This window comes from Euprymna scolopes, chromosome 32, assembly GCF_053919585.1.
Source record: "Euprymna scolopes isolate OS-2025 chromosome 32, ASM5391958v1, whole genome shotgun sequence".
Classification (NCBI taxonomy): Eukaryota; Metazoa; Mollusca; class Cephalopoda; order Sepiida; family Sepiolidae; genus Euprymna; species Euprymna scolopes.
In genome coordinates this window covers 20,296,111-20,323,367 of record NC_136513.1, presented here as the reverse complement: position 1 = coordinate 20,323,367, position 27,257 = coordinate 20,296,111, and the positions used below count along the sequence as shown (strand labels likewise).

Sequence of the window (27,257 nt, the reverse complement as noted above, 5' to 3'; positions counted from 1 at the left end):
TGAAAACTTGTCAATATTTATTAAATATTGTAAAAATAAAAGAAAAACCAAAAAAGTTTAATGAATAAGGATTTCTGAATATTTAAAAAAGATTTTTCGAAAAAAAAAAGAAAAAAAAAAAAGAAAAATGTAAATCAAAGTCTGGAAGAATGTTTTGTTTGTTGAACTTTATATTTATTGAGTTGCCTTAGATTTTGACTTTCCTTTTGCTGTCTTTTTATCCCGTTTCTTCAAACCGTCCATGTTGCCTTTCAAGACACTTGTGTAAGCCTAGGCAAAAAGAAAAAAAAACGTGAAAAGTTAGTCACATCAATAAAAGAGAGGGGGTTACCCCCACCACCCTTTTAAATACATCTTTTGAAACACATCTTAAATGTATATATATATTATAAAATTATTAAAAAAGGAAAAAAAAAAAAAAAAATTTCAATTAAGCCATGGTCATAAAACCGTTAGTTATAGACAGAGTCTACTAAGCTAATAAGGGAATACATAAACCTTAGGAACATCACGATAGTTAGTCAATACAGAACTCTGTAAATGTGACCGTGATACATGTTCATTCACACAATTCTAAGGCAACATGTTTAAGACCGCAGAACACAATGCGAAAGGAGATCGCTGGTACATCTGAGCAAAGACCAGTGTGACTATGCAGAGGGTTTAACGTGAATTTAAATTGTTGCAGGTTTGGTCTGTTCAGCCGCAGCACAGAGTGGTATTTAAGCATTGCAGTGCGGCAAGAACCATAGAAGTAACTGTTACATTCCAGCGAGTAGACAGCAGAACTAATTCAAACAGATTATATACTCCTGAAGGAACAGGGTTGCGACAGGGAATATGTAGTATATATCTGATGGTTTGACGCTGTAGATGTTCAAAAGAATCAGAGATCACCCTGCCAACTCCCGCGAATAATAGAGGCCCGTATTCCAAGCAGGGGAGAAATCATTGTCTTGTAAATCCAAGGCAGCAAATGTCATTCATGAGGAATTTGTTAGCTCAGGATACGCAACACGTAAAGCTCCTTATTAACCCTGTTTGATATATAAGACAAGTGGTCGTCAAACTTAAGATTGCTAGATCTCCCAGATAGTTATATTTCCAGAATGGTACAAATGTGTTGTGAATCCAAATCCCATGGACAGGAGATATCTAGAGGACAATAGCACAAATGTTTTTGTTGGGTTGAACACCATGCCCCAGTCCCCTGCCCACTCAGATGCAAAAACAAGCAGCAATTGCAGGTATACTGATGCTATGTAAGAGTCTGGGCGACACAGAAATGTGTCATTGGCATAAGAGCTTGAAGACAGCCAAGTTGTTAGTTAAAATGAGATGTTGCACTGCTCATTAATGTCAGTAGGTTATTGATGAAGAGCAAAAATAATGGCGCAATAACACTTCTCTGTGGCATCCCAACTGAGACAGGAAGCTCGTCCGACAACCAGCCAGTGATCAAAATAGCCTGTGGCCGATCAAACAGATAGTTGCAGATCCAAGAGAAAAGCTTCTCTCAGATGCCAAATGAGAGTAGTTTTTGCTGCAGGCCCAGTTAAGAAATGGTTCCAAATGCATTGGCAAGATCTAAAAATACAGAAATTGTGCAGTTCTTAGCCTCACATTCTGAAGCCAAGTGCAAATAAAGACAGCTTGTTTCGCGGCAGAGTGCTATTTTAGAAAACTGAGATGGATGAATGAACTTATTTTATATGAGATGTGAAGTAAGGTAGATGTTTTTACAATGTGCTCCATAACCTTGCCAAGAGATCAGAGAAATTGGGCAATAGCTAGATAACTTTGATCTGTTATCTATGCGTTTGTAGACCAGAACCACGGTGGAGGTCTTCCATAGAAGAGGCATGTACCCAAATACAAATGACAGATTAAACAAACGAGCCAGAGGCTTCGATAATGAGTGAGCACACCGACTGAGCAGAATATTGGAATATTATCTGGCCCTATACTCTTTCCAATGTCAAGTTTATTCAGTTCCGCAAAAACAATGTCTGGCGTAAACTGAATATCAATAAGGACGAACCTATTGATGCATTTATACAATGACTGAAAATGGCAAAACTACTAGATGATCATATGACACCATCTTAAAAACAGTCTGAAGGAAGAAAGGAGCTAACTCAAAATAATTCAAACTTGAGATTTTTAAAAAGCCATTCTTAACATATGGAGAAATTGAAAAATGCCAAATGACTTTAGAAAAATAAAACTGATCAATTTACGTGATTGGTGGACATATCTTCTTTCCATCAATGGTTACATGGATCATACAGATTTTTCATTACTTTTTTTTTTTTTTTTTTATATATAAGATTTTTTTTTTTGTAAATTTTAGAAATTTATTAAAAAAATTTTTAATTAACAAATTTTTTTAAATAAAGTGTAGAAAAAAACAAAACAAAAACCATTTAAATACATCTACAATTTCTTTTTTATCTCTATCAGATGCCAAACATTCACTCACCAACTCCAACCAAGAGATCTTTTTAAGATTTTGACTGTTCCTTTAAGTGCAATTGTTTGAATCTCTTGCACTTGGTTCTCCAGGTATATTTATATATAACTGGAATGATAGATCCTAAGATTCCAGTTTCTTTTCAGGTTAAACATAAGACCTTGATATTTTGTTATTTTTTTCCTTTCAGCTTTTTTAAAATCAAAATAGTTTTATTTATAAAACTTTTTACAACGAATATAAAAACATTGCAAGCGTTCCTATTTACTTACCTCCCCATATGGACCAAGTTAGACACAAGGTCAGTTTTTAATGTAGAGAAAATTCAGAAGACAAAAAAGGTATATTTTAGTTTCACGTATGGCCCAAAGGTGACTTTTTTTTTTTCTTTTACATTGTGTCCTCAGTGATCGGGAGATCCTATTTATTAAAAAGAAAGATAGAAAGTAATAACATACTACAAATATTAAATTAGTATGTATATATATATATATATACTAATTTAATATTTGTAGTATGTTATCAGCTATTCTCCATTTTAATAAAAAGGATCTTGCAAATTTCATAGCCTTTCATAATCTAATAAATTCTACCACTGTATTACAAGTGAAGATCACTTTTCCGGAGAGGTATTAGAGCAGACCCCATTGGAAACCATTTGTTCGGTGCCTATTTTCACTGAGAAAGCCAAGTTCCATACGGCTAATGAAGAAATACAGAAGGGTTTGGAGCCACATTCGTTAAAACTTGAGGAACGTATTGTTCAAGAAAATGGTTTCCTTATAGGATGGTTGTTGTTGGTCGCCGAGTCGTTCACCCTGGATCGGTTGGTCCGGCTCCATCCAACAAATTCACTGCATCCTGTATAATAGCCGACCAAGCGCAGCGGTCAGAGGCTGTTTCTGCTACAAAACACGAGCCATTCGTGGTTCCATTGGCTGAGCCTGTGTAGGCAGGGGCCAAGGATGATTTCAGTATCCCGTTTCATCGTCTTGAGTTGGCATTCGCAGTGTTTCTTAGTCTGATGATTGTGTTAGGTTGATGACTTCATGAATGAGGCCACCTGGGTTTCAGCAAAGCGCATGGCCAAACCAGAAAGACAAGTCTACTTGTTTGAAAACCCTTCTCCGAAGTTTGTCATTTCATATAAGCAGAAGACTTCCAGCACAAACCAATGAAAAACAGATTCCTATGACAACCTCTACACAGCCTAATCCAGCTCTAAAAGGAATGAATACTTTCTCATCTACAATGAGTTTTCCAAAAATAATGTCTCTTATTTCTATTCTTCCATCAAAAGGAGCCAAAAGGGGATTGTAAGTTGCATTTTAATGATGACAACTTATACATTCATTTCTCTGTTGCAGATATTGATGGTTAGACTTTAAGAAAGCAACATTGTCATGGATGCAAGTCAGAAGCAGAGACGTATCATTAGATTCCTTCATGCAGAAAATTTTAGTCAATCAACATTCGCTGGCGCCTGTTGAACGTTTATGAAGCCAATGCAGTTGATGTCAGCAAAGTTAGGAGATAAGAGTTGCTGATTGAAGAGTGGTGACAGATGTGATTGACAAAGTGTGCTCCAGACTCCCATGCACAGCCATCATACCATTGTTGGCAAAAGTGCATTGAGAATGGTGATGACTATGTAGAAAAATAAATTATGAGCACAAATAGATCACTAATTCTAATGGTACCACTCCAGTCTTCGTAGCTCTTCAAGGTTTTAATTTGAGTTACAAAAATTACATGCATTATTTATGAACAATCCTTATATATCCTCTTGGCCTTTTGGCGAAGAACAAAGTGTAGTATCTGTTCTGATACTACACTACACTTTTTCTGTCCTGGGTCGGCGGAGGGGGGGGGGGGGGGAAAGAAATCTTTCTAGACCGAGACAATTATTTTTGTCCCTATCAAGAGTGCATTTTTTGGGGGGAGCTGGATTTTCCCCACATTAAAAAACCAATTTTGTGTCTAACACTGCTCTTATGCGGAAACAAGTAAATAGGAACCCTCATATATCCTGCCATACTCGGAGACTTACCATTTGAAACCTGTTCACATCTCTTTGGTTGATCTGAAAAAGAAAGAAATATAAAATCAATAAAAGTGATTTTATCCTCAGATGGTAGTTACTGATGATCAGAAAACGTAATGATATTGTCGCTTATTATTTAGAACTAGCAGAGTGCCTCGAGGTGCGTGTTGAGCGAAAAAAATGGTAGTAGGCAGGCTTTAACCCGTACCGTGAAGGAAGAAAAGAATGTGAAAAAAGTGATGTCTTTGCTATTGAATCCATCGCCAAACCGGAAATGACAAAGGTTTAAATTAAGGCTAGTCAAGTGAAAAAAAAGGAATGATTTTCGAAAATATCAGAAAAAAAAAAAAAAAAAACTACACCTCCCTACAGAAAAATGCCCAGTTGAAGATGAAAGAATTAATTTTTTTTTTAGCCAAATTTTCAATATTTGTCATCCGAAGGGTCAAGCTTCAAAACGATACCCATCTTGTGAAAATCCGTCACGTCTGTCGAAAGTTTTAGGCAGACATACAAACATACATACATACATTAAAACAGGCAGGTGAGATTTATATTGTAGACTAGCCTGGGTGTTTGGAGGTGTGTGTTGAACAAAAGAAAGTCATAATAGGCAGGCAGGCTTGAACCGCGAAGGAGAAAAATAATGTGAAAAAAAAGCGTGACGTCTTTGCTGTTGCGCTCATCGCCAAACATACACATACATTTAAACAGGCAGGTGAGATTTATATTATAGATTATGTAATAAAATTGACAGGCTAGCACAAAAGAAATACCCAGGAGAAAGAAAAACAAACCAAGCATGCAGGGCCTCCCTCCATGAGTGAAAATTTATTTTTACCATGACTAATGTTTGCGCCAAATTTAAAAAAAAAAAGAAAGAAAAGTGCGAACAAACGAATTACTAAGTCGATAAGTCCAGTCTCCTTTAACGGGGGACCAAAGAAAGGGTTAAAAAAGGAAATGAAGGAGACTTAATTGCTCACAGAATTCATAAATAATGTCAAGGCAGAATGACTCTTGATAACTCAGAAGATTTAAGTAGTCATTTTTGTTTATTTTGCTACCAAATTATGAACTGATCATCAGATTCTCAAAATGATTTAAAGTTCTTGCAAAGAGAGTGACACTTGATACTTCAGAAAGATAAAGTTGCTGATTTGTCCTTTAACTGTTATCCAAAATCCAAATTATGAACTGACCATGATCCGCAATAGGACTCAATTGACCAGATTCTCAAAATAATGTCAAGCAGGTTTATATACCGCTCCAGAAGATATCTCACTGCTGATGCAATTCTCTATCTATATAAGCCAAGTACGGCCAAGGATGGAGTACTGCTACCACATCTGGGAAGGAGCTACTAAAAACAGCTTATACAGAGTACAAAATAGACTTTGTGGCTGAGTGGAGGATGTCCTTTTCTCTTCCTTGCAACCTCTCTCTCACAGAAGAGACGTTGAGAGCCTGTTTTTGTTTTAGTGTTACTTCCATGGCAAGTGCTCCTCTGAGCTCCAATCTCTACCCCCCCTTGCCAATCTTTCACGATAAACACCAGTCTAGCTGAAACCACTGTCAAAAATTTTCTCCACTCTTTATCTGTGCCAAAACCAAAACGTACATTCCATGAACAAAGCTTCTTTCTTAGAAGTGCACGCCTGTGGAACTTTCTTTCATTTGCCTGTTTCCCACCTGACTACAACTTGGATGTCTTCAAGTCCAACATAAACAAATTCCTGATGAACCGCCCCCTTAAGTTAGACACTTTAACAAATCTCTAATACTAACGACTGCTACGATACTATCTCATTGATTGCTGTACACGCAATAACGCTTATCCCTGAGTGGCTTCTGGGCCTTGATAAGTGGTGACTACCATGTAAAAAAAAGAAAAAAAAAAAAAAGAAAAAATATAACTTGAAAAAAAGATTTAAATGAAGAATTATGATTAGGAGGGCTGGCCCAAAATGGGAGGAGAAACCTTCCATTCATGGTAATGAAGAGAGGTTAAAAAAATGTAGAAAAAGGGAGGCGACCCTATTGGCTCCTTTGATAATGTATTTCCCCACAGTTAAAAAGTGTACAATATTATCAATATTGTGTTGTCGAGAATTGAATTCGATTGGTGGTCACCTCACAGGAATTCTCAATATAAGTCTGCGCATCGAAACAGAGAGAGCCAGTCGGACAAGAGAGCCTCTCTTCACGTTATTAAAAGTCTGATCAGCAAACTGAAGTTCAATAACTGAACTTGTAAATCACCCACTTTCTTCCCACTCTAGGCCACAACACTCAGAGACTGCCCTGCAGATTTAGGGTTATTGATCAAACTTGAAAACCGTCCAGACTTTAAGGAGAACCGTTCACACAAGAATAATAAGGGCCTAAGTTGATGACCACAGAGTGTATAATTTTTCTACAAATAATTTTTATGTTATCTAAAATGACCAGCTGTTGAAGTGTTATTCTTTCTTTTGGATTAAAATAACCTTTGCTCCCCAGCGATACAGACTTTGGTGACCAGTGCCGGATGATTTACCCTCCTGATCTTTGATCATATTCCAAAAATCATGTAAATTGATCAAGTAGTTTTTTTTTATTCAAGAAAATCAAATTTTATAAGGAGCTAAATGGTAGGTGCCATATTTTTCTTTAGAATGCATTAAGATTCAAGGGTGGACAAGTCAATCCGATTATAGAGATTTCTTCCTTCTCTAGAAATCATCAATAGCAGCCAAATAATATTAATCGCTAAAAAAATTGGTAGATTTGATTTGGCGCTTCTTAAGATATAGATGACAAATCGATTTTTTAAATATGTTGTTTTAAGCAAAAATAATATGTACTGTCATGTCGAAAATAGTAATATATCCAAAAATTATGAAAATTCATCGAGTAGAATTGCTATTGCATTTTTAGTAAAAAAAAAAAGTCTAGTGCTATAGACAACAAATATTGCAGCCATCAACTAAAATATTCGTTTCTGAGTTATGTCCACTGTATGTAAACTCCTGTTTATTTTATAACGACTAAGAAAAATGCAATTTTACCCAATTGTATGTAAAAATTACTTTTAACTTTCTACTCAATGATTTTTCTTAATTTTTGGATACATTATTTTTAACATGACAATCAAGTATGTAATTTTATTTTTGTTTGAAACGATATCTTTTTAAAAATCCATCTGCTGACTGTATCTTAACAAGTACCTTTGATTTTTTTAAAAATCAAAAACATCTTTTCGTGATGAGTACATAAAGACATAAAGTTTTTTTGTCTGCATGTTTTTTTTTTTTTTAATAAGTGTAATTCTAAATAAACACCATTTTTTTTTTTTTTTTTTTTTTTTTTAAATCTGTTCAATCTAAGATGATCTCTGCTTTATTAACCAAGGAAAGAAAAAATATGAAGAGTACTGATGTATTTGAGAAATCTCAAATTACTGGACTCAAAAACTTCAGTTCACATATTTTTTAAATGGTCTAATCTTAAAAAAAAAAAAAAAAAAAAAAAAAAAAAAAAAAAACTAGTCTGAAATTACCAGGCTCTATTTTATCAATGGATTTTAAAATGAATAAAAAAAAAAACCTGTTAATAAATAGTTATAAACACATCTTTAACTTAGTATTTTCTTTTATATGAAAATCTGTTTCCTGATTGTCAGGTTCCTTAGGGTTTTTACATTTTAATTATTATAATTGCAGAAAAAAAAAAAAAAAAAAAAAAAGCAGCAACTTTTTTTCAACAAACAATTTAAAACATCTTTAATTAAATATAATTTTATTTAATTTTTTTTTAATATCAAAATTCGTTTCCTGATTAATCAGTACTAAAATGGATGACTATTAAGAAATACCAGGTACTGCATGTGTTCTCCATTTATTTCGGCATTGTTTCTAGTTGTCTCGGGCTTCTTGCCATTGGAATCAAACTAGATTCCGATCCGTCAAAGAAAAGACGGTGGCTGGGTGCATAACCTGTTAAGTTTTGAGACATTTGTGTTGAACAAAGATGGCGGCGTAGTTCAGATCAGTAACCAAGATGGCAGCCAAGAATCAAATGCGGTCCGTCGCGTAGCAAATGGCGAACTGATTGAATCCAAAATTTGACGATTTTTATAATAATTTGGCGATGTTTTGATTGGTTGTTTAGCACAGCCGTTGGTTATAAAAATGATTGGCGAATCCATTCGTCTCATACCCCCCATCACAAGTCAAAAACATTTTACACAACTTAAGAGATTAAGGATTTCGAAACACTTTCTTCACAATTTAGTGCATGTCATGCATTATCCTTCTAGGATCATCAGGTGGTCCTGGTCATTCTGACAGACCAGCATCAGATTATTTTATTTTGACCGATATAGTATAGGATGTTGATTAATATTGGATAAAATAGAAATTGATGCATTGATTGTGCAACTAATCTAAGAGAAGAAAAAATCTTTTTTTTTTTTTTACCCAGCGATGATATAGATGGTTTTCTGTAATCATTCTTTTGTAGACCGTTATCCTCATTTTCATAGTTGTTTCACCACGTTTCAGCCAACTCATCCTCTGGCCTTCTTCAGGTGATTAGGAAGAGCTATGTGAAAAAACACATCTGCTCTCCTTTAAATCCAAACATCAGACCAACTAATTCTGCCATGGAGAATTCATGTTCATTACATCACTTCTCAAATGTATCAATTTAAATTCTTAATTTCTAGTGGATTTTAGGTGGGGTGGGGGCATAATATACGCACAACCTCGCATTTTAACATTCAAATATTTCCGATCAGCATTGAATTTCATCTACAGTCAATCCACACCGATTAAGAAAGATTCCCTGAATTTAAATATCTTAAAACCTCTTAATCTTTAACCTCAAATCTTCATTTTCTAGAATCAAAATTATGTAAGGGATTTTGATTAATATTGGAAGGAGAATTCTAGATATAAGGTTTAGTATCAAATTAAACCTTGATTTTAAGCTTCCTGAAGTGGAGTAAAACTTCTGCTGAGGAAATTACTTTTACCCATTGTAGAAGAGGTACATACACTTTTTTTTTTTTTTCAAATTTGTTAACTTATTCTCATCTTTTATAGTTTTTAACAACGTTTTTACCAATTATTCCTTTGGCCTTCGTCAGGTCATTAACCGCGACGGGATAGGAATGCGGACTCTCCAAGTGTATCTTTAGTAATTCCCATTTTCCATAGTTGTCGTATCACCACGTATTGGCCGACTAAGCCTCTGGCCGGCTTTGGGTAAGATTGAAACCGCTATCTTCAGACAATGCTCACCAGGAACTGTAGAAATTCAACATCTATCTACAGCAAAAGGCGATCAAGGTTGGATTTTTTGGTATCTGATCTTCCATTGTCAGGTCTCTACCGAATGGTATATATTATTTAAACATTGGAATTCTTTTGAGATGAGTAATTTGTATTTATTTTATTTTTTATTTGGGAACTATTATCCTCATCTTTTATAGTTTTTTTTTTTTTCATTAAAAATTATATATCTCAAAAGAATTCCAATATTTAAATAAGTTTTTTTTGTTTTTAAATTTTCACACCTTTCTGTTGATATGAGAACAATTAAGATCTCGCGAAATGCTGAGGTTTTGTTTAGCATATATTCTTTTTCTATTTTTTAAATAAGTGTAATTCTAAATAAACATAATTGTAACAAATTTCCAAACAGTTGAATATATATTTGAATTTGTATTATAGAAAGACTAAAATAAGAATCTGAAGATTGACATCTTTTTTCTGCTCGTCTGAAAAAAAAAAAAAAAAATAAATAAAAAATAAATAAATAAAACAAATAAATAATGTTGCACTTACCACTGTCGAGATTTTCTTACTACCTAACGTAGCTCTTAGAAGACATTTATATTCAAGCGTTTCATGAGATGATTGTCCAGGTTTTTCTGTTTTGGGTTTTGGCTTTGTTCGACCATCATCTTCAAAAATAAAGATGGAAAGAAATATTTGAATGAATAAGATAATATAAAAAAAAATTAGTTTTGTTCAAAGATAATAATTAGGCATTTCAAGATCCCTCAGCTGGTTTTAAATTAGAGAGCGGATTGAAGAGTATTAGTGTTGCGGGGGCGGTCAAAAGGGTATTAGTGTTGCAAGGCGGTCAAAAGGGTATTAGTGTTGCAAGGCAGTCAAAAGGGTATTAGTGTTGCAAGGCGGTCAAAGGGTATTAGTGTTGCGGGGGCGGTCAAAAGGGTATTAGTGTTGCGGGGGCGGTCAAAAGGGTATTAGTGTTGCGGGGGCGGTCAAAAGGGTATTAGTGTTGCGGGGGCGGTCAAAGGGTATTAGTGTTGCGGGGGCGGTCAAAGGGTATTAGTGTTGCGGGGCGGTCAAAGGGTATTAGTGTTGCGGGGCGGTCAAAGGGTATTAGTGTTATGTGCATCGGCCTACACATTGTGCCAGGCCAAATTGTTTGTTGACGCAACCAGCCAATTCTACAATGAAGCCCTCCAAAGCAAAACAAATCCTATTTATAAATAAACAAATCTATATATATATCTATAAAAGTGAGAATGTATGTGTCAGGACACTTCTCAACCTATATACTCAACAAATTTTTGATCTACAAACTTAAAATTTGAGCATTCAGATATGTGGAAAACTTTTTAATCGGTTTTAATTTGGAATAAAGGGTTGCTAAGGGGTCAAAATTGAAAAATTGGTACTTTGGGGTCATCGGATTTTTATCTGTCAACTATTTCACAAAGTTTGAAAATGCGTTTTACAGAACGTGGCAAGCTGGTCTAATGGTTATTGTACTTGACTCACTGTCATTATATTTTGGTTTCGATCCTAGCTCTAGTATTTTTTTGTTTTACTTACAAGAAGTGAACTGTTTAGAAAAAAATATAATAGTTACATATCTCAGTTACTTTCTGTTGTTTTTGTTTTAAAGGAATTTAGTGTTACGTTTAATACTGGGCAATGCCAGGTACATTTAGTAATCTATCTAATATTCTGCTTGTTCCTTTCTTAGTCCGTACATTATGCTTAAAAAAAAAGACAATTTTTGAAAGAGTTTGGCTTAGTATTTTATAGAATACAATTTTTGAATGTTAAACTGCTTCCAAAATTGTTTCCTATACAATACTAGGCCAAACTGCTTTAAAAAAAAAAAAAAAGAAAAAAAAGTCAAATTCACAAAATTTAGCCATAAAAAGGCCAACATGACAACCGTAGATAATATGAGAGCGACCTCCCTTTGATGTAGCTTTATTTTTAAATATCAAAATAATATACGGTCATTGTTGTAATTGTGTCCAAAAAGAACTTGTAATTCAGGCATGCAGTGATTCTTTAAAGTCAGCGAAATGTTATGTAAAAAAGGAGCATTCGAAAGAAACAAGGGGGGGGGAGGGGAAGAACATTGTCTGCCAAGAGGTGTTAGACTGAAGGAGTAAATTAAAGATCGTCTCTTACAATGCGAGTTTATTTGTATTGAACTATGTAGCACAATATTACTTTCTGAGTATTTATTAGTACTCATTAATTTATTTCGTTTGAGTCAGTTCGATATTTAAAATACAATGGGCACAATTTTCATAGAAATGTTAAACTCATATTTGCTACATGTTATTGGTTTTTCTGTCCAAAAAACTAAGTTTTTGCACTATTCAGAAAAATCAGTTTTATCAAAACATTTGTTGATTAAATATATTTCATTCCGGGGAATTTTCATGGGTCCTGCTAGTGTTTATTATTTTGGATAACTCCAAACAGACTCACATTCCTATTACAGAGTCCCTTGGCTTGAGAGCCTCAAAGGGAGCAACCCAACCTAGATAGACACACTGACTCAACTGACCGGTCGCTCTCATTAAGACGAATAGACCTACACCATTCTTTTTTTTAGAAAATTGGCTATAACTGCTACCCCTTCCATTCTCCTTAGAGCTCTTCATCCTTGACCGATTCTGATCTTTCAGGCTGACAACAGCATATTCTTTTTATTGTTTTGACTCTAGAGTATATATCCGACACAGACACAGTTAATCAACTGAGAACCACACCACTCTATATAAAAGCATATAAGATATCAATGGATACACACGAGAGAGTAAAAACAATGAAGAGAATATGCTGTTGTCCTAGCCCTAGTGATCAGTATTTCAACCACACACAGATTGATCAGAAGACTGTCTCCATTGATAAGCATTTTATCTGGAGTCCATCTGGAAAAATTACTTTCCTCCACATCAACGGTCGATATCAGACTGACATTGCCATTAAATGAGGCACTTACTTTTTCAGACAAAGAGAATATCTCTTGGGTGGTCTAACTCTGGCCAGAGATATTTTCAGCTCTTTGTGCCACCTCCTTTTGGCCAAGCAACCATCATTGCAATTCTTGCCATTCACAATGTTACACAGTGCATCTTCATGAGTGACAAATATGGCAAGAAATAAACACTGCTTGGACATTCAAGGTTGATAAGAATTACTTCCTAAATATTTCTTAGTTTTACCCAAATTGTCAGTGCGTCACAAGTGAGGGCACTTTGATCAACAGGCAATTAACCTGCTCCCCTACATTTGTTGAGGTACAGGCTTCTAGGATTGAGAATATTGATTGAAACCGGACCTAAGATTGCATCGGCATCTTCTGGCAGTTTAAGGTAAGCTACCGCAAAAAACTGTGCTGATGAGCTGATCAGCAGACACCGTTTTCGTTAATAGGAAGAAAAATTTTTTTTTAAACACTTAAAAATTTGTTTCCATAGAAACAATTTTGTCAGATGATAAAATTGTTTCCATCAAAAAAAATTTTTTTTTTTTCTTTCATTATTATAAAAAAACAAGGCCGATAGCCATTAGTCGCGTGCTCTCGTGTAATGAATGAATGCACGAATGCAGGATTGACATGAAATTCTTAAAGATAAACTAAAATGACCGAAAAATGGGCTGAAATGACTTAAATAAAAAGTAAATGACTTAGAATGACTTTAATTAACTTAAGGATGAATTGAAGGACCTTAAGAATGACTTGAATGCTTAAAAAATAACTGGAATCCTTCAAAAACAACTTGAATGATCTGGAGAATGACTTGAATGACTTTGAGACTGACTGGTTGTAAAGTGGGTGATCATTTTACCTTAAAAAAATACAGAAAAGTGATCCCCCACTTTATATCACAATAAGTACAGCATGTAGTAAGAACATACTACACTTTGATCTTGGCCTTTTGGCCAAGAAAAGCTTAAAAAGCTAAGAACAGCATCTACTAACAACAGACCTTTGATCTTAACCAAAAAGGCCAAGCACAAAAGTGTTACGGACTGAGCGACTTATAATCGCTTGCATACGACCAACAAACAAAAAAAACTTCTTAGATACTTTCTAAAAATCTACCAAAAATATCCAATGTTTCATAGCATAGCCATAACAATTATATCAATATTTAACAAAGAGAACAAAGCATTTTGCAGATTTGTGATAAAAAAAAAGGGAAAAAAGAAAGAAAAGGAAAACAAGACAATAATCCAAATAACAAATCCTAAAACAATAGATTTATTTAATCCCAGGCAATTTTCTATAGATTGCCATATTGATTATAATCTGGATTATTTAAATTATTCGGACTACTAGTCACATCTTGTTAATGTTTTTAATGCCAGTATTATGGGGGGGGGGGTTGAAGGTTCAATTCTTACTACACAAACAAGAACAGGTTAACACCTGTCTGAAAAAACCCCCCAAAAAACTCAGGCGTGATAGTTTCAGGTAACATAAACTGAAATAAATACATTGAAGATATTGCCAAAAAGGTAGGCTTCCTCTATCAGGCAGGAAACTTATCACGTGCCAGTATCCTATATCTTTATACAGCCAAACAGTTGTCTGTGCATAGGGTATTGATGCCACATGTCAGCTAGTACACTGACCATATATGGTTTCCTTTTGGATAGAGTGCAAACAAGAATTTCTAACATAGATCTCACACTGTCTGTCACAGTCCTAGTTGCATCACTGTTTTACAAGTACTTCTGCAGAAAGTGCTCCAATAAACTAACTATCCATCTATAGCCTTGAGCCCCTTAGGGCTTTTTGTAGATGCTTTTGTAGCAACCGAGATTTTTTTACGGGGTGAGGGTGCTGGCCCCACGCCTAACCTTCCCAGAAGGTACATACAGCGCCTAGCCTTCCCAAATGGTCACCCATCTGGTACTGACCAGGCTCAATGTTACTTAACTTCAGTTATCTGGCGAGAACCGGTGTGTCAACGTGATTGTGCCACACATGAGCTAATTATACTTGACTGTATTCACCCCTGTGAATGGAAAGGAAGAGGGAGTCTAGCCACTTCCAGAGGAAATCACTGCATCTGGCCAATTGGTCGCCGAGTCCTTGACATATATCAGACATTTCTAGTTCCAGTGATGAACACCAGAAATGTAAGGCCCAGTCACCATCTCCAAGTCTATCATCACAGTCCCTAGCAATGTCTTTAATTGGTCACCTTGATACTTCTTCCATTCGATAGGTGTGATTGGGGGGCTTGCAGAGAACATGACTAAACAAGCAAAATAAGTACATAACTAAAAATATTGCATTTTGTTTTGTTTAAATAAATAACTAAAAATATTGCATTTTGTTTTGTTTAAATAAATAACTAAAAAAAAGAGGATGCTTTAATCTTTATCATTAAAGTAAAAGTAAAACAAAAAAACATGAGCCGGGCATTAAAACAATGTTTTGATTCTGTGCTTATTGAGAATTAAACCTATTAAAAAAACTTGCAGAAAAATATTTGATATACGTCCTCGTCACGGAACGGAACGGAAATATCATATTTCAAAAATCACGTAAATTGACCAAGTACATTTTTATTTCTGAATTTTTGAGTTGAGGATTGGTTATATACATTTGGATTCATCGGACTACTGTTCTCATCTTGAGTGTGATTTTCAGAACGTTTCAGTCAATATAACCTCCGATCTTCTTCGAGTGTATCTTGTCGGGAATGTTTCTGTCGAACTCGGGAATTTGGACGGAATTTCGAGCGGAACCCTTTATTTACTTCACGAGGGTAGCGTGCTCTTGTTCCGTCTGCCATGACTGGATAGAGGTCCTAAGTAATTCGTAAATGTATTTTTCGGTCGCCACCACTGAGGATTGAACCTTCAACTTTTAAGAGAATATCACTTTTACAATTGATTTTTCCCAGTACTGCGCCACAGGTCTAAATTCCCGAGTTTGACAGAAACATTACCGTACATTAAGTACATAACTAAAAATATTGCATTTTGTTTTGTTTAAATAAATAACTAAAAAAAAAAAAAATTGAATATTTTTTTTGTATAAATATATAACTAAAAACATTTCAATTTCTAAACCTAAAAAAAAAAAAAATTTATATATATATATATATATATATATATATATATATATATATATATATATATATATATAAATAATTTTTTCTTTGAGTTCCAGAGATCCTATTTATTCATGTCTTTACAAGGGCAGAGTTAGTAAGACACAAAATTGGCTTTAAATGTAAGGAGGAAAAAAAATCTAGCCGCCAAAAAAGGAGCATTCTGGATTGTGACAAAATGAAAAAATTGCCTCAGCAAATAAAAGATTGAGCAATTTGATTCTAACCAAAAAGTTGAGAATGAATTTCAGAGTTAGGATGTCTGAACCTAAAATATTTCAGTTATTACTAACTGTCGTTTAAGTTTAAATAGAATTATAGTGTGTGGTAGGATGCAATTTTGGTGGTCGGTAATAAAAATACTAACAAAATAAAAATCTTAGAATGTTATTACCACACCTTGATTAACAATCTTATTTCAGCTCTCCATTGTGTGCGTTGGTGAACAACTTTCTATACCTTTGTTGTACTGATAAACTTATTTCTCCTTTTCTATATAAATAAAACAGTAGATGCATGTATGCATGTGAGTAATGTGTAAATATTTAACCGATAAACACTTAACCTAATAATCACATAATATTGAAATTAACAATCCTTTTTTAATTCCCCTTTGTATGTATTGGTAAGCAACTTCCTATATCTTTGTTTTGCTGATAAACCTTTTTATACCCCACTTTTTTTTTTTTTTTTTTTTTTTTTTTTAAATACTTAACACTTTTGTGGGGGGGAGCAGACATTTATAGAACAACAAAAGATGAAATTCATTTTTTATTATCTCCTGCCCAAGTCTGACAGAAGGTTGCTGATTCATCTTACTGTCTATATTGCATAATATAAGAAAATATCTACTTACATCTTTTCATGGTAATATTTAAAGAACCTGATGTCTTTGATCTCCGGAACAAACGGGTCAGTTCACTAAGGAACTGGAAAAAAAAAAAAAAAAAAAAAAAGTTAAAAGAAAAAGAGAGAAAAAAAAGAAAAAAAAAAAGGACATATATATTCGCAGAATACCCGCCATCGCCCCCGTACTGGACGAGAGAGGTGAAAATATATACTAGAAGAATACTCGGCATTGCCCAGGATTCAATAAGGAAGATGTTAATATATACTAGCAGAATACACGGCATTGTCGGGGATTGGATGAGATAGGTTGAAATAGCAATAGACATGAAAAAATTTAAATGGCTTAAATATTTCAATATTGGTATATATAGAAAGAGCTTGATACAATTAAAATCAAGGAAGTTATGACTATTTTTATGCCCTGCGTGTTTGGATATTTTCCCTCTTTAAGACCATATGCATTTTGTCACATTTTTTGCACTACCTTTTCAGTAAAAATGCTATATCTTTGTTAAAACACAAGACTAAGCAATGAAATTTGTCATATAAGTGTATTTTTGTGCAAGGAAACTGAATATGCTCTTGAAAATCTCCAGAAATGAGTGGTTTCCAAATAATCTGTAGTAAATGCACATAAATATGCTGCGATTGTTTAAAAATGCCATGTATTCATTAAAAGAAAAGTTAGAGAACTCAAAGTTGAATTGTAATGCATTTTATGTGCCAAAAACTGAAATCGAAATCTAGGATTGGTTAAAAATGAATATATTGCAATATTTCTTTGGTATTATTGTAGATTAATACCTTCTGTTACCCCTCCCCATCTGACCACCTCTTGAAAATGTGATTCTACCTTTATAGACAATTGCATGTGAAAAACTTGAAAAACTTTAATAAAAGATAAACAAAAATTATTTTAGAATTTTATGTAAAATGATTTCTCATTTTGAATCATTCGAGCCCCTCTCTAATCATGAAGGTGCGTTTAAGTTACTATACGGATACGAGCATTTTAGGCCAGTTAGAGTGGGGGTTGGTTTCACATAAATGTAAAATAATACAATTTCAAGACGATCCTAGCGTTTTAGGACAGTTGAACAATCTTTTTTTGGGAGGGGATTAATCATGTGCACTTTAAAACGTTTTTTATGCTTTTTTTTTACGTTTATATGGGCTCACAGAGGAAGTTTTAGTGGGGAGCTCTGCCACTTGTACTTAACGTTATTGTTAAGGCTAAAGGTTTTAGGAGGAGGCTTGCCACTCGTACGTAGGATTAGACATAGAATTAAGCGAGTTTTTTTTTAAGACGGTGTTTGATACCCATTGTGAAACTTTACAAGAATTATAACAAACAGACAAAAATAAATGTTATTTAAAAAAGTGACGTGCCTCTAACTGAAAACATGATGCTTGGAAAAATATCAAGTATTTAAATTCTATTTAAATATAAAAAAAGAAACAAGTTTTTGCTAAAGCTGACAAATTGTTAAAAATTTTGAATTAATGTTATTTTGATTTTTAATTACATTTCATGTCTTTTCCTATCGTTGTTATTTTTTAACTGAGCACCTCCTACAAATATTTAAATATTGATTATTTTTTTTTTAATTTTATTTTTAATAATCGGGTAGATTAGTTTCCATTCGATAATAATTCACTGAAAACATTTTTTAAGGGACGAAAATTAGAAGTGTGTGTACCGTTCGTACACGTGAACCAAAACTTCATATTAAACATAGTAAAAAGATTGTTTTATTTAATAGTGAGTGTCCGAAGAAAATTATTTTTCAAAACTTTCAATACTCATCATTTTGAAATCTTTTTTTTAACAACAAAAAAACGAGTGGTCAAATGAATTTCGGACACTCGAAACTATTAAAAATGACATCACTTTTGGCTAATTTCCAAATTTCATTAAAAAATTCTTAACAGAAACACTGTACGAATGTTTAGAAATCGGGGGGGGGGGGGGTCGTTACAAAATCTTACCGAAAATGCCGTTTTATGATGTTCACATTTTTATCACTTTATTTGCTTAAAACTCTAAAAATATATAATGTATGTTATTGACTAATTCATTTGAAAGTATATTCATTTCTGAACAAAACTGGTATTTTGAAGACTTAAAGTGCTTTGGTTTTTAAAATATGACTATTTTAGCAGAAACACATTGAAATCTGTGATTATCCAAAACTTTTTAACGGCCATGTGTATTGCTAGTTGAAATTTATATTAGCAGATTACCAGACGTAGCCCAGTATTGGATGGACAAGGTTGAAATATGTACTAGCAGTACACCAGGCGTGGAAATATGAACTAGAAAGGTGGAAATATATACTAGAAGAATACCTGGCGATGCCCGGGATTGGATAAGATAGGTGAAAACATAGATGATTACCCAGCGTCGAAATTAGTAACATATCCAAGAATTATGAAAAAAAATGATGAAATGGGAGTTATCGGATTGATGTGTTTGTAATGAAATAATCAGCCCAGACAATATATCAAAGTTATTATTTTCAAAAGTAAAAGGGAGGGGGGGGGATAATGTGGGTTACAATTATGAAAAATAATTATCAAAATTAGTAACATATCCAAGAATCATGAAAAATGATGAAATGTGTGTTGATTGGTGAATTTGTAATGAAATAATCAGCGCAGACAATATATCAAAGCTATTATTTTAGTAAGAGGGGGCGCGATAGCACGGGTTAAAATTATGAAAAATGATTTTCAAGATTAGTAACATATCTAAGAATTATTAAAAATTCTAAAATGCAAGTTATCAGATTGGTGTGTTTGTAATAAACAATCAGCCTAGAGAATATAGCAAAGTTATTTTAGTAAGGAGAAAATGGAAATGTGGGTGAAAATTATGAGAAATGGTTGTAATTAGTAACATATCCAAGAATTATGAAAAATAATGAAATGGGAGTTGATTGGTATGTTTGTAATGAAATAATCAGCGCAGACAATATATCAAAGTTATTATTTTAGTAAGGGGAAGGAGCGATAATGTGGGTTAAAATTATGAAAAATGATAGTCGAAATTAGTAACATATCAAAGTATTATGAAAAATGAAGAAATGTGAGTTAATTGATTGACGTGTCAATGCATTTCTGTAGTTATTTGGAAAACCTGCCGAGTTCAAGAAATGTTATTACATAAAAATATTGTGTCGATCGTCGAGAGGTAAAGAACACAGTAATGTGGAATTTTGTAGTGAAGCAAGGATCCCCTAATCCTTAAACTTAACATATTTGCGTATTTGTTTGTAAAACCTGCTGAGTAATCTTCCAAAAATGACGTCTTTTTTCAAAAAAGATTTGTTGTCGGTAGTAGGGAATGAAAATGAAACAGTAATGTGGAATTTGATAATGAAGCAAGGGTTGTCTAATCACTAACTGTGTCAATGTATTTACGCATTAATTTTAAAATCCTGCTGAAGAGTCTTTAAAAAAAAAAAAAAAAATTACAATCTTTCTTACAATTATAGTGCCGATAGTGAGGAAGGAAAGAAATCCGGTAATGTTGAAATCTATGGTGAAGCAATGGTTACCTAATCATCAACCAAGACAATGTTTTTATGTATTAATTTGGAAATCCTAATGATCCATCTTCTAAAAATTATTTCAGTTTTCTTAAAATTATGGTATCCTAAGTGGGAAAAGAAATTATTTTACATATGTTGTACAATAACTGTCGAGAGTATGTGAAACTGTTTCATATATTTAAATTACCCGTCCGAAGGTAAGTAAAATTATTTTAAATATGTGTTGTATATTACCTGTTCTCACAAAAGGTAAAATTATTTCATATACATGCTGTAAATTACCTATCTTAAGTAAAGTACAATTATTTCATACGTGTAATGCCTGTCCTAGGATAGGTAAAATATTCTTTTGCTCGAAATAGAAAATGATACATAGACATTAAAGTTTCTCTCTCCTAAGAATAACAAATATGTTCAAAATACACTTTAATTTTCTCATCGTTTATACGGTCTCGAGCAACACCGGGTAGTCCCGCTAGTACATATAAAAATTATTTTTCTCTTATAATCTTTTTTAAAGCTTTTAGTTGAATAGTATTTTGAAAAAATTTTTTTTTTTTTTTTTTTTTTTTTTTTTTACTCTCGTCGATTTTTCTCATTAATCTTGTCAGTAATTTTGATAATGTCTCCACTTATCCTTTTGAAAACTAATAAAATTTTGTACCACTAAACACACACACACAAACATCTCAAACAATGCATTAGATAGGAATTCTCTCCCTAATTAGCCAAGTTTTAATGTCTACTAGCAGGTGTGGAGAGGTTTTATTGTATAGGTATTGATCAGCAGAGATCTAAAAAAAAAAGTAGTAAGCAGGCAGGCAGGCTCAAACCTGTAATGCTAAGAGGAAAAGGAAGTGTGAATGGTTTAGTCTCGTGACATGTTTTTGGGTGCAATCAGCCAGAAGCGAAACCGAAAGCAAAAAAAGCATGGATATTGAGCAAACAAAATCCCTATCAAAAAAATAAATACCCGCAAGTACCTGTGCGAGCGCAAAGAAAGAAAGAAAGAAAAAAATTAGCCGTAGTAGCCAGGCTGAAACGTGTAATGCTAAGAGGAAAAGGAGGTTGGAAAAAAAAAGAAAAGAAACCGTTTAGTTGTCTTGCCCATGTGACTTGTGATGTCACGGGCATTTGAAATAATGTTTTATGCATACGTCGATGTTGCGAGGCATGAATGACTTTGCAAAAATGTTGATGAAAAAAGTGACCCCTCCTTGTACAAAACGGCTAAGTTGATGGTGAAAGAATGAATGTGTTTTGCCAATTTTTGCATATTTGTCGGTCAAAGGACTGAGCTTTCAAATGATACCAGTTTTGTCAGTGTTGGTCGCATATGCCAAAAGCTTTTAGCGGACATATGCACAAACGGACAGGTGAGATTTATATAGCAGACTAGCAGAGGTACCCGGTGTTGCCAGGGTGTGTCAAGGTGGTGTAGTAAGGAACCCAGTGCGTTTGATATAAATTGTATTTTTTTAATGAGTTACAGTGTTAACTACTCTGGATTTACTAGTTGGTCAATTACACTATAAAGGTGCTGGAATATCTCCCTACCCAATGATTTTTTGTGTTATAAAGTCCAAGGTTTTTTTTCTTAATGTACAATGACATTTTGAAAAAAAAAAATTGCAAAACAAAATATACTCTCTCTGAAAAACAAAACTAGCTGATAAAACTTGGAAAACTTCTGGGGAACTAATTGCTTTAATATAATCCAAGAAAAAACACAGGATATTTTGTATATCTATATATCTATAAAAGTGAACGTGTCTGTCTGTCTGTCTGTACATTTCCCTACGCAATAACTCTGTCAATTTTTAGTTTATAGACTCGAAATTTGAAATACCGGGTACTGAGATTTGGGAAAATCGATGTGACTGGTGTCAGCCAGAAATTTGGCTGTTAAGGGGTCAAATTTCAACGATTTGACCTTTAAGAACTCTACCAAACTCCTCCGACAATTTTGCGTCTAGACACTTGAAATTTTAGATATAGGTTCCTTGAACCTGGATCTAACTTAATAAAGTGATTTCAGCCCGAAACTAAATTTTAAGGGGTCATAATAGGGGTCAAAGTTTTAAAAAATTAACCATTTTTTTGTTTTTTTGCACAGCATACGCCTCCAAACACCCGAGCAACGCCGGGCACCCCTGCTAGTTTGTAATATTTCTTATGTAGGGTAGGAAGTTAAAAAATAGGGTTTTTCTTTTTCTTTGGAGATTTTTTTTTTGTTTCGAAAATTTCAGAGAGCTAAGTTTGGCGGACCTGAACGAGCTTTTCCCTCCCTGCCGTAAAATTAATTCTTTTTTACTTTTTATTTTTTTTCTGCAGATTATTATTGTTAACAAACTTTTATATCAGCAAAAAAAGGTCAATGTGCACTGGTTGTCCAACCTCCAAAAGGTGTTTATTCCGAAAGCCGTTCTTAACATGGGGAGGTTGGCAGTGCTTATTCAGAAAAGCATTTTCTTATTTTCAACCCCCCCCGTAATCAACTTCTTAAAAGGTAAGTCTTTGGGTGGCCCACAGTGTACTTCAATTGTAACGTTTGAATTTAATCTGAAAAAAATAATTTAAAAGTACATGGTACGAAAAATGCAGAAACATTTTTTTAATTTATTTTTTTACAAAAACATTTAAATTATCTCATTTTACACCACAGCGGACATGTGAAACCTTAAGGAGAGTAGTGCTGGTTGACAACAAAGTGGGGTTTCAATTTATTAGAACGCTATAATTGAAAAGTGATCCCCCCATGTTAAAAGTCATTAAATAAACTTTAAAAAATTTTCTGCTAATACAAAAGTTAAGTCTTATCGACGATAATCCGCAGGAAAAAAAAAAAAAAAAAAAAAAAAAAAATTAGTTACGATGAGGGTTGGAGGAGGAGGGGGGGGGGGTCATTCAGGTCCGACCAAAGTCTAAAATCTAGCTATTTTCCGTATATTTCTTTTCCCTGATCTAGCGGATTTTAAAAATCTCAGTTGGCAACATTGGTAACCAGTGATGAATTTTAAAGATGGCAGACAGAGACACCATATTCTGTTAGTCATAAAATTTGATTTTCTCATAAAAAGTCAATTTACATGATTTTTTTTTTTTTTTTTTTTTTTTAGATATTACATCCTAGTCCCATGATGGATACACATGCATGCATCATAACGATTTTTTTTTTTTACAATTTATTTATTTTGAAATAGGTTTTATTATAAATAAGCAACTTTGTTCATGTTTTTGTGGACCAAAAAGAATTTTGGAAAACTCACCACTCCACTGGAGTGGCACTCCAGTAGCCCGTGAGAAACGGTGAGATTTATATTTAGAACAATGTACGTGTACGGGTACGGGTAAGATGACCCTTCGCATGTACACCTGGCCATATGTTAATTTTGAATTCATCGAAAGAAACGACTTTATCGAGTAGGATATTTATCACACTCTTGGAATTGTAAATTTTCAATTAAAATTTTTAACGATAAAAATGCCCCCTTCCTCTCAAAAAAAAAAAAAAAAAAAAAAAATCCACAGCAAAAATAATTCTTGGAAAAAAATCTAAGCTATAGTTTCTTTTTCGTGTCATCAACAAATGCATCGTACAATTTTACAGAAATCTTTAAAATGAAAAAAAAAAAGAAGATTACTAGTCCATATTTTCTTGTCTACAAATGAAGGCAAAGTTCATTCAATGGTTTCTCCCCTGTCAAACTTTCACAAAAAGTACTCGCCACTACTAACACGTTCCCCTAATCTTTATCAGTGCCTAAATCTAAATGCACATTCCATGAACAAAGCTTTTTTCCTAGACCTGCCCGTCCCGTGAAACTGTTCCACTGGCCTACTCCCTAGCTAACTACAACATGGTCGTCTTCAAGTCCAATGTAAACAAGTTCTTGTTGAGCCGTACTCTTAAATTCAATTCTGCCCAATTCCCACTAAAAACGATCACCGAATTGTCTCACTGACTATCTCACACTCGTTAACCCTAATCCTCGAGTAGCCTCCAGCCCTTAATAAGTTGGGGGTTTGTATTACTATACACAGAGGTACGAAAAAGTTGTAACAAATATATAACAAATAAATGTTACCGTGACATTTATTGGGTGGATTTCTATCATTGTTTGTTTTATTTCTTATTTTGAAGTGATTATCGAGTCTTCAAAGACATCGCTATCATCTTTTCTTCTCCAGTAGCGTTCAACGTCACCAGTTTTTCGAATCGATTAAACATTTTACATTAAATAAAAACACTAAAAACTTATCCAGTTAGGTAGAAAATTCACTTATCTTGCCTTTGGTAACATTTATTTGTCACATATTGTTTTTTTTGACAACTTTTTTTGTATCTCTGTGTATAATAACAAACCTATAAGTGGTAACCCTTGTCAAAAAAAAAAAAAAAAAAAGGTGGGCTTTTTATGGGATGGGGCATATCCACCTCCCCAAAATGGGAAACCCTGGGTGGAGATAAAGAAAATCGGGTTTGTATTACTGTACACAGATTCGAAAAAGTTGTCAAAAAACAAATATATGACAAATATTATCAAAGGCAAGATAAGTTACTTTTCTACCAAACTAGATATATTTTTCGTGTTTTTATTCAATGTAATATGTTTATTCAGCTCGAAAACCATACAGTGTTTAGCGATGTAATTGGAACATTCAAGATGGCGTCTTATTCTCTCTTTAACACGGTAAGTGTGGGGAAAGATGTTATAAATAAAAAACCGGATAAAATACTGTTAAAAACTCGCTCAATATATGTCACCGTGACATAGGTTGACATATATTCGGTGTGTTTTTAATAGTATTTTGTATAGTTTTTTATTTATAACACCTTTTTCCATACTTACGGTGTTAAAGAGGGTGTGAGACGCCATCTTGAATTTTCGAATACATCGGTAAACACTGTTTTTCGAGCTGAATAAATATGTTACATTGAGTAAAAAACACAAAAAATATATCCAGTTAGATAGAAAAGTAACTTATCTTGCCTTTGATAACATTTATTTGTTATATATTTGTTTTTTGACAACTTTTTCGAATCTATGTGTGCAGTAATACAAAACCAGAAAATCAATATAGTAACTTAAACGCACCTTCATGATTAGAGAGGGGCAGCGAATGGTGGAGATAATGCCTAGGTTAATAGCCTACTCATCTTTCTAAAACTATACACTTTGATTTTAGCCTAAAAGTGGTTCCTATTTATTTTTCTCGCAACTAAAGCAAAGCTAGAAAAGTTGTTTGATAATACTGCCGAAACACATTTCACTGGAAATAAAATACACGACTAAAATAGAAATTTACCCAAGAAGCAGTAAACACGTATGTTTAAAATAAAACGGTTCGTATAACTTAAATCTAAAAATTAGTAATTATATCCTTGGGTCTACAACAACAACAGAAATGATTATAAAACGTGTGCGTGTGTAATATATAAGAAAAGGTGGTACGTATGCAGAATACGGACCGTGCTGAAATAACGTTATTATTTAGAAACTCATTCTGAACATAGGGAGGGGAGAGAGTTCTGTAACTATTATGTACTTTCACTTAATTTGATAAACAAACTATTCAGTAAAAATCGAATTTAACTTGAAAATCCTATCTTAAAAAAAAAAAAAAAGTACAGTCGGTATTTTGCATAAGTACCGAAAACGGTCAATGTGGCCTGATTGTCCCGCTGAAGATTTACCTGCAAAGAGTTACTTTTTAGGGGTACTACCCAAACCTTTCCATGTTAAGAACGGTTTTCGGAATAAACACCCCCTCAACCAGCCAATTTTAAGAACGGCTTTCAGAATAAACACCCTTTGCAGGTAAGTCTTTAGTGGAACACCCAAGCTCCATTTTACCCCGAAAAGTTAACACGGTGTTAAAGGTTAGGGGGGGGAAGAGGGGGGATAGTAGTCATGCAGACATAGGGTTTCTCGTTTGAGTCATATATATATATATATATATATTTTAATTTAACGAACATGTTTAAATAAAAAGGGGAAATAATATACAAAAATGGAATAAAAGAAAATTAAATTGCACCAATTATTAATTTTTAAATAATAAATTATGCTGGTGAATAAAAAAAAAACACGTGAGTTTTGTGCAGTAAGTAAGACTATGAAACGAGGTTTTTGTAGCTCGCCAGACGTAAATCTTATTCAAACAATTAGCATATTTTAAAAGTGACATAGAAGATTGTCGTGTGGTGTATTAACAACATAAAAACATGACGAATACTGGATTAAAAATATAAAAACGAAGCCGTACTGACCGTCTCATTCTCAAGAAGCACCATATTGTTCGCGTAAACGAACTCTTTAAAGAAATGAAACCAATTTTAGGATTAACGTCTTGTTTCCGCCTTCGTAAAGGGGAGGTAACTCTCATTCGATAACGTGAGCTTTGCTTTTTCACAAATACACCGGTTTTCAGAATATCCCCCTTGTGGCAAATGTGTATTTCGAATTTGTGAAAACTCGTCTCAGGAAAACTCGGCCCCGGAAAACTCGTCCCGTTTCGCTAGGTAGGAAAACTGGTCCCTTATTGAATAAATATCGATTGAAAACACATTTTATGATCGTTCTTGAAGGAGATAGTTTTTTTTTTAAATAGACTATAGCAGTAGCACCCCCATAATATTTAAAAAAAAATATTTTTACTTGTTTAATGTTTTTTTTTTTTTTTTTTTTTTTTTTAAATAAAATCGATTTTCTAAGTGTCCGTTTTCTACCTAACTGGCTAAGTTCTTAGTGGTTTCACTTATTTTAAAGCGTTTATTATGTTCATAAACGAGACCGCATTTTTTTTTATATTAATATAAAAAGAATTTACTTATTTACTGTTATTTATAAAAGGGTAAAATCGATTTTTCGGATAACCTTTACGGAGATGGTCCCAACGTCCGCCTCGTTCTGAGTTCGGGGAGAGGCC

General features: G+C 33.6%; 1 protein-coding gene and 1 non-coding gene across 2 annotated transcripts; one reads left to right on the top strand and one right to left on the bottom strand.

Annotated features, from left to right (window-relative positions):
* LOC145256242 (signal recognition particle 14 kDa protein-like) lies at positions 1-26,753 on the bottom strand. The gene is made up of 5 exons (XM_080114891.1): positions 26,599-26,753; positions 16,778-16,850; positions 10,349-10,467; positions 4,524-4,556; positions 1-270 (listed from the first exon to the last, which is right to left on the bottom strand). The coding sequence occupies exons 1-5, from the start codon at positions 26,620-26,622 to the stop codon at positions 175-177; spliced, it is 345 nt and encodes a 114-aa protein (XP_079971017.1). The 5' UTR covers positions 26,623-26,753; the 3' UTR covers positions 1-174.
* On the top strand, positions 4,252-4,447 carry LOC145256609 (U2 spliceosomal RNA). Its single transcript, XR_013864005.1, has one exon. It is a non-coding gene; the product is annotated as a U2 spliceosomal RNA (small nuclear RNA).
* Positions 26,754-27,257: the final 504 nt, after the last annotated feature.

Excerpts from the sequence above, each read along its gene's own strand:
- LOC145256242 (XM_080114891.1), bottom strand. The coding sequence starts at position 26,622 with ATGGTGCTTCTTGAGAATGAGACG. Across the intron at positions 4,557-10,348 it reads GTAAGAAAATCTCGACAGTG|ATCAACCAAAGAGATGTGAA; the intron begins GTAAGTGCAACA and ends TTTCTTTTTCAG. Across the intron at positions 271-4,523 it reads ATGTGAACAGGTTTCAAATG|GCTTACACAAGTGTCTTGAA; the intron begins GTAAGTCTCCGA and ends CTTTTTGCCTAG.